Source organism: Triturus cristatus, chromosome 12 (genome assembly GCF_964204655.1).
Source record: "Triturus cristatus chromosome 12, aTriCri1.1, whole genome shotgun sequence".
NCBI lineage: Eukaryota > Metazoa > Chordata > Amphibia > Caudata > Salamandridae > Triturus > Triturus cristatus.
The window spans coordinates 101707168-101721750 of NC_140595.1; the positions used below are offsets into that span (position 1 = coordinate 101707168).

The 14583-nt window shown below is 41.9% G+C and overlaps 1 protein-coding gene across 5 annotated transcripts in view; it reads right to left on the reverse strand.

Annotated features, from left to right (window-relative positions):
- Positions 1–14583, reverse strand: part of LOC146772741 (proto-oncogene Mas-like) — a 124105-nt gene that overhangs the window by 61712 nt on the left and 47810 nt on the right. For all 5 annotated transcript variants that reach the window (XR_014972297.1, XR_014972296.1, XM_085639018.1 and 2 more), the window contains one exon: positions 3283–3375. Coding sequence is in view for 3 of the 5 variants with exons in the window: in XM_085639018.1 (XP_085495144.1) it covers positions 3283–3349 (67 nt within the window). In the remaining 2 variants the exon portion in view is untranslated. The remainder of the gene's footprint in view (positions 1–3282; positions 3376–14583) is intronic.

Consider the following 14583-nt stretch of genomic DNA (forward strand, 5'->3'; position numbering starts at 1 on the left):
TATAAGCAGCTGCGGTCCGTGCAGGTAAGGGCTGTGGAGCCGGGCGAGGAGTAATTTTGACCGATGATGTGTGGGAAAATTAAAATAAATAGTTAGGTGCAGATTTACAAGCCCCTTGCGACACTTTTAAGCCGCTGTTGCGTCCCTTTTGTGACGCAGCGGTGGCGTAAACAATGCGCCTCTATGCGACATATTTACAACGTGATGCATCTAGTGAGATGCATCATGTTGTAAAGCCCTGCGCTACATTATCAGGTATAATGTATGCAGGGTGGGCGTTCCGTCGCAAGGAAGCCCCGTAAAAGTGACGCAGTGAACTCTACAAGATTTCACGGAGTCACTTTTACGTCCCCGCTGCATCAAAACCTTACGCCTGCTTGTAGTGATGCAGCACAGCAAGTATAGGGCGCCTCTGAGCAGTGCTGGAGTTGCATCGCGTTTGAAACACAACTGCAGCACTGCGTCACCTATAAGCTGACAGATGCGTCTCACATGTGTCTATCCTTGCGCCACGGTGCTCATCCATGGTGGCGCAAGGGGTTTCGAATGTCACTCAAAATAACTGGCGCATCCCTGCTGATAAGCAGGGTTGCGCCAGTTATTGTAAATCTGCCCCTTAAATTTCCCTCGTCATCATCTGTCGAAATCCCCACAACCCGGCCCAACCGCTCTTACCTGCACGAGCCGCAGCTTAGTATAAGGTCCAAAATGGTTTGTGACTATTTGACTGATGCATGACGATCATACCAAGTCTTGGCATCAATGCTTACTAGCAAGTGTTCATTTGTTTTAGTGGTACTGTAAGTTCTTTTCCTTACTACAGTTTCAAAGAAGGTCTGATTGTGGAAACCTTCTTAGAACATTTTTGCCATCCATTTTTCAAGTCCAATCTGTGCTACTGACCTAGATTTGACCTGGACCTGTTCCTCTCCCATATCAGCTCCAGAGTCACTGATTTTAAAAAGAGGATTTGCAGTTTCCTTCCTTCTCTTCTGACTCAGCACAATGCATCATGTTTGGTTGGCCTGTACTCTTTGCACCTGCTGTCTAAGTAGTAACCAGGATCACTCACAGTGCACCCTACAGGACTGAGAGTGATAAGATTTGCAAATATTGTCGAAAACCACAGACCTGGGCATTTGAAATTTGATAATGCAAAGTCAAATATTTTTCGAGGACCTTATGAACTCTGTTGTAAATGTCTTTCACGTGCCCTGACTTGACTGCCTCCCCGCACACATAAATCATGAGGCAAACATTCGAGAGGGCTGCTTGGAAGGTTTATTTTGGCACTGGAAGAGGCAAACTTTCTAATCTGCTGTGAGGGAACAAGTGTGCAGGTCAATGGTGGTACCCAATAGTAGAAAAATGGAGCTGATAATGGCACAGCAGCAAAGGCCGCACCCCCCCATGGCATTTTTGTGAGAATCCTCTAGATAACAAAGACCTCAGTTTGGGGTCTGTCCACTGTTATAGGATCCCTTTGTATACAGCTGTTTCCACAGGGCTCGTAATTACAAGTGGTGTGGCTGTATCTGGGGGAGCGCATCAAAATCTGCATATTATACCTTAAAACCTGTAATAGTGATAATTTATACCACCAGAAGTTTGAAAATGAGAATATTGGATTTCATAGGTGCAATAAATAGCACAACTACGTCTGGGGCACTTGTAACTTTTAATGTCGGCCTTACTCCAGCTACCTTGAAGGGGGGGCTTCAGCCAATTATTAAGTCTTTAGGCCCTGTTTGCAAAACATATTTATATTTATAAAAAGGCTGAGAAAAAGACTTTCAGGGTGAAAAATCTGATTCCAAAAGTCTGTCTTTTGTGTCTACCATTGACTCTATTCTGCCACTGCTGTTGTGAGCTGATTTATTGCGTCATAGAGTTCATAAAAGGACTCTGTAGTATCGAGTCAACTAACGTATCTTTCATTTAACAGTCTTTCAAAATGATTACCCTTTTTACTTTTAATTGATCTAATGATCTTTGCACAGTTTCTTGGTTAAGTACGCTGCTGACTGGACCAAAAAGGGATCAAATAATATATCTGCTAATTCACAACTATCTTCGAAATAGAGCATTGCACATTTAGGGTTAGTTGCCCTTTGCTCGCGTTCTGCATTCAGTTGGTGATAAAAGCACATGCGGGGTGGATAGAGCGCTCCATTCACAAACCCCCCAAACAAGCAGAGTAAGGGAGCCACATCTCCTGCATGAACTATGTGAAGGCCTGGAAGGCTGTACCAGGGGCAGGCGTCCAGATGTACTACTGGAAATGTCATGTGAACTATCCCATGACGACCTGTTTCCTCAGTGCACAATTCTACATAGCTTAGAATTATGCACCTTTTTTTTTCTTTTTCTTCAGGGGAGTAAATTTTTTTTCTGTGTTTTATATAGCGCAAATGTGACCTGAAGGTATCAGAGCGCTTTACATGAGCACCAGTTGTGTTACAGACGGACACATTACTTTTTTGTTAGGCACGGGGAGATTAAGTGATTTGCCCAGAATCACAGGAGGTTGAGCGTCCCTGCGGAGACTCGAACCCCGTTCCCCAGCGTCGAGATCAACCACTCCAGCCGTAAGGCCACATCCTCTCCCCAATATTTTGTACAGTGGAGTAACCCTTCCCCAACACCCTGAGCACATCTAGTAACAGCTGCCTATGTTTGAGGTAGGGTTACTCCAGCCTTGGCTGAAGTATCTTACAACCATTTGTGTGGTGGAAACGGGTCGGAATGGCGTATGGGCATGGCCATACACATACATGACTGTGGACCTTCCCGATTGTACAAGTCAAACCCGCCGTGGTACAACCCCTTGCAATGCCTTGAGTTGGATTTACCACGGTGGATTTCCACATACGCGATGTGGAGAAATCTGCAGTAATAAATCCATTTACACGTACCAGGTATCATTTTGTGACTTGTTCGCGGATGCCAATGATATATTTTTGCCCTTAAACTTACATTTACGGCCAAAAACACCCTTTTAAATTGGGACCAAAAGGTGTAAACAACTCTGGAAAAATAGATGCAAATAAAGACTGGACACATTATCCTCTATATAATTGTGCAAATCCATAAATTGGGTGGCAAAAAAGCCAACTGTACCACCTTATCTCACCTTCACATTCTCATGGTGTTTCATATATTTCTAGTCATGAGGATTAAATATGGAGACTTTCAAACATTTGAATGCACCTACTTTTTACCAAGAGTACCTACTACTGTAGGATCCAGTTCTCAGCCTCAAATAGTTTGGTAAAAGCTTACCTTGGCCATCACTTGTGTATACACACACAGTAGCCAAAATGATTGATATTAGAATCCAGCTGTTCATTCTTGAAAATTCCAAATGTTTCCAACCTATGGAAAGTAGAAATGAGAGCTTAGTAAACAGCACAGAAAGTTTATTTAACTGGGGTTTACAAAAAGCCTTCCTTTTCAAGGAAGATAATATGTTTCAATTTAGTAAAACAGCAAAATGTCTCCACCAAGTAATAGACCTGTGATTGGGAATGTACATGGGGAATGTAGGACTTGGGACTTTAGCTACCACAAGATTTGCAAGTGAGGGGTCGATAGACCTGTAGTTAGGTGATAAATAGGTTAAATTAATGGGAGAGAAAGACACACCAACTCCAAAATATTAATCTACTGTACAAAATGAGCATTATCCTATATAATATATGATATTCGTAACTCTGACATATATTCTGTCTAGTTCACAGTGTTTAATTTGTGCCGGTATTTTCCAGTGCTGGACACCAGCTTTTATTTGTCAACACCGACACTTATGGCAGTCTGCCACATGGTGGCGATGGTTGTCTGATTTAGAGATGAGCACTACAGTTGTTAATTAATTCAAAATACAGTGAAAATAAGTAGTACCTGGTGCCAAAGCTATTCTTATAGCTTTGGGGCTTTGAATAGTCTGAATTGTACCAATTGTAGAAGTGTGGTGGTTAGTAGTTGTGTTGGTAGTCCCAATCGCATCACATTATTGACCCCTTGACAAGCCCTTAGCCACTGAAAAACGTTTTATTTGCTGCTTAAGTACTAGCAGATACTCAAAGAGTGTGAACTACAGAAACGAAAAAAGGACTATTGATGCTCTGGTTACTTCCTGTTCCTGTTCTTGCCATGACATTGCTTCAGGGTTTTATCATGATGCATTAGATTTTAGGACACGCCGGAAACAGTGCATGGCATTTTGTTACCTTACAAGGGGATTAGACCTCGACCATTGGTTACCACTGGTTGGCTTCATCGTCACTCTCATTTTCTTGCTCCTTTTTGATCAACACATGCCTGCTTCACTTCCTCCTTGGTCTTTGTTGCTCTCCTGGAGCATGGCACAAATACTGATTCTTTTCTCAGTGAGTCTCCTCTCCCTGCTATCGCTTTTTGAGCCTGGGCTACTTTTTTATTTTATTTGTTGCACTTTTTAAGACTGCATGTGCTTTCAGGCCGTCCCCCTCCCATCCTTCCACCCCTCACACTCCCCCTCCAGATAATAATCTTCAAATCAAGGTAGTACACATGTGGTAGCACACATAAGGTAGCACACATGCAGTTACACACATGGGGACAGTTGCTGCAACAACCAACCGGTCCCAGGATCATGCAGTGATACGATCATTTATTCTGCATTGTAGATTATTCCCTTTTTGCAGAAAAGCTGCACATTCAAACAAAGTTCTTATGAATCATCAGCTTGCTTGTTTCCAAAAGTCACATGCGATTAAGCTCCCCGGGGACATTACCCCCACATGGTTTGTTTTTGGAACAAACCTGTTCAGCTTCACTCTCATGAAAGCAACCAATCTAAAACAGCAGTACTAGAAACAACCTGCCAGGACCACTGAAACATTTCTACAGGATACATTGAGTGGGATTGTTTTCCTAAAACTCAGAAAGGCGCTAGCGCAGATCCACGCAGGCTAACCTCAAAATTAGTCCCTCTCTTCAGAAAAATAATAAGTCATAAACCAGGCCAGAGGGGATGTTGCCTTTGTTAACACCCTTCACTTTTCACTCATTCCTCTAAAGAGAGTGCCACCAGAGGCATTTCAAGGCATGGGCAAAATGGACAATTGCCCAATGGGAACTTTGGGATAATTAATTTTTGCTCTATTTGACCACTGACTGGCCTATTCCTCTATCTCAATTGTCGCCCTCTCTACCTATCGCTATCTCTGACTCTGTCTTTCTACCCAGTGCAATTTTGAGGATTTTTTGTGTCCTTGTAAGACATATTACTACTGTTTTTGTGTAACCCTTTTAAAGTTTATCATGGTATTTTGAATAGCTTGGCATTGTGTGGGTTTGAATTAGCATAGAAAGGGTAAAAATACCCAAATGTGTTCAATACCAGGAGCCCCTAAAATATGTCTTGACCGGACCCCCCTAAAATTCTTAAGATGGCCCTGAGTACCCGCTTCCAGTGTAATAAGAATGCAAAGCATCGCAGAAAACAGTGTGAGAACATGCGGTGTTGCATAGGTTGCTGCGTTTTACTGCACAACACATAGCCCGAGAATCTGTGCCCGGAGATTTGCACCATGCAATATTCCACACAATCCTTATCGACTTCAGATGGCATCGCCAGTGGAGGCAGGGCCTTCTGTAAACACCACACACGCAACCACCTCTCGGGTGCAACCAACTGCCCACTCCATGTGACTCCCAACGTTGTGAATCTTTCAGAAAAATTACAGGAAGTTGCAAACCACTTAGTTTGCAAATTTGCAGAGCCTTACTTAAAGATAGTAATAGCAATCAAAATAGCAATAAAAATGAAAACAAAAAGAGCAGCAGAAATAGCAGCATTAATAATGGTTATAAAAATAAGAAAATGTATAGTTCTAGTACGGGTGTTACTACTAGTGCTAGTAATAGGAAGATCAGTAGTACTATTGGTCAAACATAATTGATGAGGAACTGGAGATGGTGTTTTTCGATACAACTAGCCTCCCATACTTCTAACATATCTGTAAAAATGAAGCAAAGTTCATTTATAGCAGCCTGAGAGGATGTTTACAACTATATATCTGGTTGTACATTTACTAATCTTTTATCATCAACTGCTAGTGATCATTGCTGTTGCCAAATTCTCTTGCGACAAATCTTAAAAGGATATTGGATGGGTGATTCATTAACCCAAAACTGCTTAGGCTGTTTCGTAACCAAATATGAGTACAAGATATGATTGATTAATAAAACTTGGCCTTGTAATTGTCAGCGCGCTTTCACTCCTGGAATTTATGGTTTCACTTTTGTGCAATAGGACATAGTTAGGACAAAGGCTAGAAGAGGAGACCATGTGTATGTTCAGACTTTCTAGGACTAAACAGTTTAAACAGGTCCCACAGTTCAAGAGGTCATGGCTAGGATCAGTGGTGTAACGAAACTTGAGGGGACCCCCCCTGTAAAGTACATGGAGGACCCCCCATTCTCCGGAGCCAGTCAGGAGCTCTCAGGCCGTGCATAGTGCTAGAGGGGTAGGGGGACCAGATTTACGAAAGCAAAAACCGGAACAGCCCAGACATAGAAGTAGGACTAAAGGGTGACAGGACATATAAGAAATACATATATATATATATATATATTTATTCTGCTCCATGTACCACCTCCTGGGCGCTTGTTCGAGCACACGGCGGGTGCATGCAAAAGGCGGGGGTGGAGACCCGCCATGTTCCACAACAACTAACAACAATGCTGCACTCGCGAGGTGAAATTTGTCAGCTTTAATTCCGAATACGCGTTTCAGCGATTATGCCTTCGTCAGTGCGGTTCAAAGCAAAAATGCAGAGAAACAGGATGAGAGTCCTTCTTTTGTTTTTAAATACACCAAAGAGTCACTTGATTGGTCAATATTGCAGCCAATAGGAAGGCTTCCTTTCGTCCAAACTGGTGTAAGAGCACCGTGCACTATCATTCAATAAATTGAGTGATTTGACTCTGTAAAATCAGAATTGCGATGTAAATACATGTCACAATGCTCACCACCAGTTATGTCCTTGTGAGTCTCTGTCCTACTTCAAACACCTTTCGCCTGTCGCTGGATCACATAGGTTCTGTTGGTGTAAATCTTATTGAGGGACATCCCCGGCTTTGTATAAGCCACGGCCACCATCGGTCGACAGATCCTCACAGCCACGGTTCTATATAATGTATAATTTACATGTATATATATATATACATATATTTGTGTATATGTATATATTATATATAGTTATATGTATATATATTCACTTAAAAAACCATAGGTTTCACACATGTTATAGTTAGCTGGACATTTCACTCGTAAAAAACCAATGAAATTCCCCCGTTATAGTTACTGCAGGCAACTATAACTCACGCGACCGCAATCCTCTGCTGATGACGTCAGATATTACATCACTGTATTTAGACACTTATTTACCCATTTCTTCTTCCATTAATCTTTAGCTATACATATATTACAAATATTTATTTTTCAGAAAGACACATATGTCATCAGTGATGTAATATCTGACATCATCAGCAGAGGATTGCGGTCGCGTGAGCTATAGTTGCCTGCAGTAACTATAACGGGGGAATTTCATTGTTTTTTTACGAGTGAAATGTCCAGCTAACTATAACATGTGTGAAACCTATGGTTTTTTAAGTGAATTTGCAAGGTTTTTTAAATGCTAATTCGTAACTATAACGTGTGTGAAACCTATGGTTTTTTCAGTGAATTTGTATGGTTTTTTAAATGCTAAGTTATGGTTTTTTTTTTCAGGTTTTACACCGTGCGCACACCGTGCGTGCTCTGTGGGCACTCGGTGCGCCTCGCACACCGAGCGCCCACGGATCGCGATTTAAAAAAAAATAAAAAATGTTTTTTTCTCCCTTGGGGGTCCTTCTGTGACCCCCTGACCAAGGCTAGGGGGTCAGGAACTGTCCACTCTGCCCCCTTTTCACGTTCTCCACCTTTGTTTTTCACCCCGTAAGACTGCGAGAGACAAAATGGCGGCTGACACTTCCTGGTTTCGACCGATTCGAATGTTTACCGACATCTAACAACCAATCAGAATTGCGCTCGCGCTCGGCAGGGTGAGCGCACAGTGCGCGCACAGTGCGCGCGTATAGATATTGATATGCTTTTAAATGCTATTTTCTCAGGAAATACTGAACAGATTTACACCAGACCTGCAAAAGGCACTTCCTTGACCTTATGGCTACCTCTCTGCCAAATTTCACGTAATTCTGTTCAGCCGTTCGGGCTGTAGCTGCGACTAAAGGTCCTATGGAAAAATGCATGGGGAAAACGCGTTTTGGGACCCCCCCTTTTTCTCGGCCCCCGCTTGACGAATCACCCCGAGACTTTCAGGGTAGGAGCTGAACGGAGCGCCCCATTTGTTTTGAAAATTTTGCGAGGATTCGTCAACCGGCACCAAAGTTATTCAAAATAGAATTTTGAGATTTCCTATGGAAACTAGGTTGTAACTATAACTATCTACTGGCGACCGCCAGTAGATAATATATATATACATATATATATATATATATATATATATATATATATATATATATATATATATATATATATATATATATATATATATATATATATATATATCCTCTTGTAGCGAATGCAGGTATGCAGCCTGAACGTCAGGGCTGCCATCTTCAGCACGTTCATGCTAACATGCCACCAACATCCTTCGAGGATTATTACGCAAGGACACGGCACTCCCGGAAGTTTGGAAAGTTATTTCGGTGTGCGAGGAACTATCTACGTGTTTTGGTTGCACAGTAACCCTGCTCGCGATACAGTGCCATTTTGGATTCAATTTCATTCTATACATCTAACCCAAGTGCATCAACATAAACGGTGAACAAACAATGTTTTTCTGCTGCTTCAAACATTTAGTCCAGCGGCCATATTTGAGTGGTTAAATTCATCCAAAATTCAAGTATATACAAATATTCCCAATCAAAATACAAATTCAATAAATTGAATGAGATTGTATAAAATTAATTAAACATTTCCAATGGAGTCATGATGTATAATACAGTCTCTATATGTGTATAAATGGATTTAATTATAAAACCCATTTCCGAAGGGGTCGCATACCTCGAAATATCAGATAAACCACTATCTTCATATTGTAAATGTATGGCGATATCACACAAATTGTGGCTAGGTATATCAAAACCTGTACATAAATTCATTTTAAACTCATCATACCGCCCCAGTGGGCTACCAATCAATGCCATCATCCCCACTATTTAATTTACACATATTTCACCCCAGTGCGATAATACTTTATATTTCATATACATTTTCAAATGGCCCCAAAGAATAAAAGAAACATTTTACAATACACCACCTATCCCAATATTCTCACTATAATTATCCGTTATCTAAACCACTTAGGCCACCTCCATATTAAGCATAATCAATATGTACAATTGGATACCAGTGCATAAATTAATATAGCGTGTCCCTTACACCTCACTAAAAAGAAAATGTGATATGTATTATTTCATATATTCTAGTTAAAAATCCATGCTGAAGCCGAATGTGTTTTTGTGAGAGAAGGCATACCTGCGTACTATCTTAAAAATACATATAGTTCTTCATCAATATTGAGGCCATGCAGTCCCATACAATCCATATTTAATATCAGTTTTGTCTCTAACTGTCTCAGTTTCACTTCATGGTCTCCGCCCCTTTTGTCTTTGGGGCCATGTGCTAAACAGCTGTATTTCATAAGGTGTATATTGCCATTATGTGCTTTCTCGAAATGTCTAGTCACAGGGTAATTTCTGTCTTTGTTTGTTATAGCCCTGAGATTTTGCAATATGCGTATGTGTACTGGTAATATTGTGCTTCATGAAGGACAACATTGGAATGCTGGAGCTCTGGGCTTCTACCGGCCATTAGAAGCCCAGAGCACTCCACTGTTTTCAATGGAGCTCTCAACATTGCAATGTTCTAATAAACAACTAGAGTGCTAACATTTTATATTTAGTGAGAAATTCCTGGATGGATATTTCAGGAATAGGTGCTGTTGTGAATTTAAAGTGTTACCCGTAGAGCAGGTTAGGGTTAATGAATAGAATTGAGTCCCTGTGAAAGGAACCCGACTGACCTGGAATAGTTTTAACATACAATATGAACAAATGGGAAGGAATGGTTTCAGGGACTCATTTATTTCAGGAACTTGTAGCAGAACAATTTTCTGTATATTTTGAGATTCTTTACTCAAAATGGAAAACATTTTGAAGCTGTCCTCTCAAGCAGCATGCACAATAATGCAGTCACAATCTGTTCACTACGCAGGGCCGGCTCTAGGGCGGTGTGATTGGCGCCACCGCACCAGGCGCTGACTTGGGGTGGTTCGCCAGGTTAATCGTTTTAATTAATTCTAATGTTCTTCCTGGAGAGAGACTGGAGCTTTGTCTAGTGAAAGTTTTGACTCATCATAGCGCAGAGGGTTAATATGCCTGATGCAAAGAATGTGTCTCATTCACATCACTAAGTGCGTATAATATAAATAGGTCAATGGGTTACAGCTTTTGTCAGAGATCCTCTTGTTACTTGCAGTTTATAGGTTAAAATCCTAATATAGAGCAGTGAGCTATTAACTGCCATTAAAGAGCTGCATGCAAACTACACGGAAAATATTAGAGCAATATATTTTTTGCCCAGTCTTTCGTTGTCCTAATATTGTAAACGTGATTCATTTGGGTAGAAATCAATACTTATTATTAAAGAAAACCCCTAACAATGGTGTCGCATTTTAAATTCTGAATTTGTGATTTTCCAGTCCAAGGACTCTTAAACTATATTGGCTACCACTATGGATGAAATGTGACTCCTACGCCTTGTAGGCCACTGTCTTATGTAGCATTTCCTAAATACTGATTTACACAGCGATGATTGATTGTCTGTGTGCAATGCATGTGTGATGTAAAGTGTTCTGACACCTTAAACTGATATGAGTGGCGCTATACAACTAAATGAATCTAAGAGACATTGGATATGGAGACTTGGGGGCACTGTCAAATGGTGGTAGTGAGGGAATCCGTGGCGAAGGTGGTCATTGGGGGGGCGCCAACAAACACTTTCGCACGGGGCGCCACCAGTGCTAAAGCCGCCCCTGTCAAAACGTGAACACTCTATAGTTCTTTAGGTGATCTTCGCAGGCAGCTATTATGGGAAAAAGGCATAGTAACACGATGATTGATTTTGTAATGAGGTTTGTCTCAGGTGCTAACTATGAATCTCCTGGGTAGATATTGACCGACTAGAAGACGATCAAAATGCAGCATTTTGGTAATGTACGGCTGTTTGAAATACAAAGTTTAATAAGACATAAATCAGTACGTTGCAACACAACACTGCTCAGAATGAAAGAATGATTATTTAGGAGTTTTATGTAATAATAATAATAATCCACATTTGTAAAGTGCGAACAATCGCCCGTAAGGGTCTCTAGGCGCTGGGGGTCGTCGGGAAGATTAAGCAAGCTATTGCCCAGAGTCGCATGGTGCTGGGCTAATCTGCCGCCGGGGATCGAACTGTGATCCCCAGATTCTGGAGACAGTCACCCTGGCCGCGGCGCCACACCTCTTCATAGCGCTAGCCAGACCCGAAGGTATTGGAGCACTTTACAACACTTTGTAAAGAGGATGATCCCCTGTACAATACATCACTGCTCAATATGTAATTATGGAGCCGATTAGGAGACAGTGCTGCATAATAGAGCACTACCCGCAGTGACATATTCCGGCCCATTATAGCCCAGTGCAATTCAGTATGAGGGAACAGCCCAGGATGCAGGGCCGGACTGGGAACACAAAGCAGCCCTGGCAATTTTGTCAACCCAGCCCCGGGAGGGGTGGGTGGGGGCAAGTGTGAAGCACTGCTGCTTTTGTTATTGGGGGCCGATATTGCAGCAGTGCTGCAAAAAAGGCCCCCAATAACTAAATCGGCCTACACCGCTGCAGAACAGCCCCCCACCACTCCAGCCTCCCGGGGAAATGCCCGATGCCCGCTACGGCCCGTCCGGCCCTGCCAGGACTTTACGGTGTCCACACCAAGATTGCTTGATATTACACAAAAGAGTACAACCCTTCTCAAATGTATTTAATGTGAATGTACAAAGTTAATAAAATTTAAATAATTGCAAATTATGAACATATTGTTTCACTTTATATGTGCAATATAATGTGCTATAATGTGCAATAGAATGTGCTTGCGCTATGGAATCACCAAGATTGAAATGGAATAGTAGTGTAATGTAGTAACAACAGGACTATATTGTCTAAAGGATTAGTCAGCCATCGCTTAAAAGGGTGTCCTATGTCAGTTTAGCGCTGTTCTGCATTTTGGTGCAATGGATAATGCAGGATAAAGTGGACCATTAGACAAGGTTGCCAGCTCTGTCACCCGACTAAACCACAATGTTCCCCAATCTACCAATCGACCGAATCATCTTGCCCATAAAACAAATAACTGAGCCATTCAGCTCGCGATGCCGCACCTCTGAGCAACACAGCTTCTTCAAGAAATCATCTGGATCCTTGGTGTTAGCATGAAATTCAAAGCTATCACTCAAAAGAGCTATCTGAGATGCTAAAAACTTACATATGCCAACTGGAATGTATGGTTTATGAGATCACATAATCAGGCAGGATACAATACATGGGTCAATTAAATGTAGGTGGACAATCACATACACAGGCAAGGGAAAGTTGGGCACAGCTAGACTAGCATTCCATTCAGGGGAGAGGTTCAGTGCACTTTGGGTGCAGGCCAGTTCTTGGAGCATTGGTAAGCACTGATCAAGCCGTGGCAGGGACCAGTCCCCGTACTGTGTTTAGGTATTTTATAGCAAGTGTTTTAAAAAATATGTACCCCAGTATCAAGATATGACTATAATTACACTTAACTTCCAAACTAACATAAGGAGGTCTCAGCCATGTGAAAGAAACTTGGATTGTAGCCATAGGTAGGAATCTTGAATTATGATGTTTTTAAGTTAAATTGTTAAGTCAAATTGTTACATTGTGAAGTTGTTAAGTTTAGTTAAAGTTATTGTGAAGTGGGTGTATACCCTTGGCAATCATGGCACTGAATACTAAAGCTATGTTAGTAGGATCTACTAGTTAAGCTTTCAGGATCAGCAATGTTTTCAATTTTCCTCATAATCACAAGTTCATAGTATAGCCGTGGGCTCTAGCGGGCTCTACTGGCCATTTAAGGCCTGCTCCAGCGTTAAAGGGTGGAGCCAAAGGTAAGGGCCTTTGACAAGGGAGCGGGCCTTTAATGACTGGTACAGCCTGCTGTGGAGGGCTCTAAGGCTATTAGAACATTTGCCCTTAGAGGTTAGATTGTTCTAATTTGTAAAACAAAGGCCTCACAGAGCCCGTGGAGGGTTGAAAACCCCTCGGGCTCTGTAAGGCCTTTGTTCACAGCTGTTGCTGTGAACAAACATTGGAATGTTGATGCTCGGGCTTCTACCGGCCATTAGAAGCCCGGAGCACTCTATTGTTTTCAATGGCACGCTCAACGTTCCAATGCTCTAATCAGTGTTTGATAGACTGAGGTGGAAACTAGGTCAATTAGAATCTCTTAACCCATCTAGTCAGAGAACTGACATCTACTTCGGATTTTTGATCTGGAAATATTGAGCGGCTTTCCACTATTGCAAGCAGTCAGCCCATAGATGAGAGTGAATTGCCGTGCAACTCAACGATTCTAGAGCATCCCCGTGAACAAGACGTTCACCCATCCTGGGCTGATACTACCAAACGTGTGTTAGAAGAGCAGAATTCAGATCACAAGCAAAAGGCAGATCTCCTGCACAAATCTGCTTTTTTGTCTGGTTTCGGCAAATTGCAATGACGTAAGGTCCTGCAACCCCATTGTTTAAATGAAAATAAGTAAAGTACCAAATATGTTGATATACTGACCTAATTTTCTTAAGGCAAGTATTGGAGCACTGGGCATATTGCCTCGGGTGCATATTATATTCTTTGATCGATGGACTGTATTTAGAGGCTGTCTCATCTTTCTTTGACTCATCTCTAAACTGCACATTCACCGTCTTTCTTAGAGCACAAAACAGTTGAGACAAGGGGAGCAACTGGAAGCACTCTATAGGAGACAGAAGATGTACCAGTTCTCTCCTGCCACTCACCGGCCCTCTTTCATCCTCTCCAAGTCCTCATAATCCAGTAGCAGTGGTTTCTTCAAACTGCTGCCACACAGTGCTACCACACTTGTTTTAGGTTTAAATGTCCACCTTACATACTACCCGGAGCATGCGAAAAAGAGGGTTTCTTGCTGCAGGACAAATGCTACAAGTTTCATTCTTCTATTCAAGAAGGGATTATGGTTAAGCCATGTCTCCAAGAATTAACCTCGGATTTTAGTGCAGTCTGAAGCAGAAGTGGCACATACAGACTTTTCTGTAGCTTATGTGTTGTGGGTTTGCAGCCGAACCATTGGTAGTTCTCTGAGGATTCAACAGCGATATGGATTCGAAAACTCAGACTGGTGGGGCAGGAATAATGCACGGCTAGCTAGAG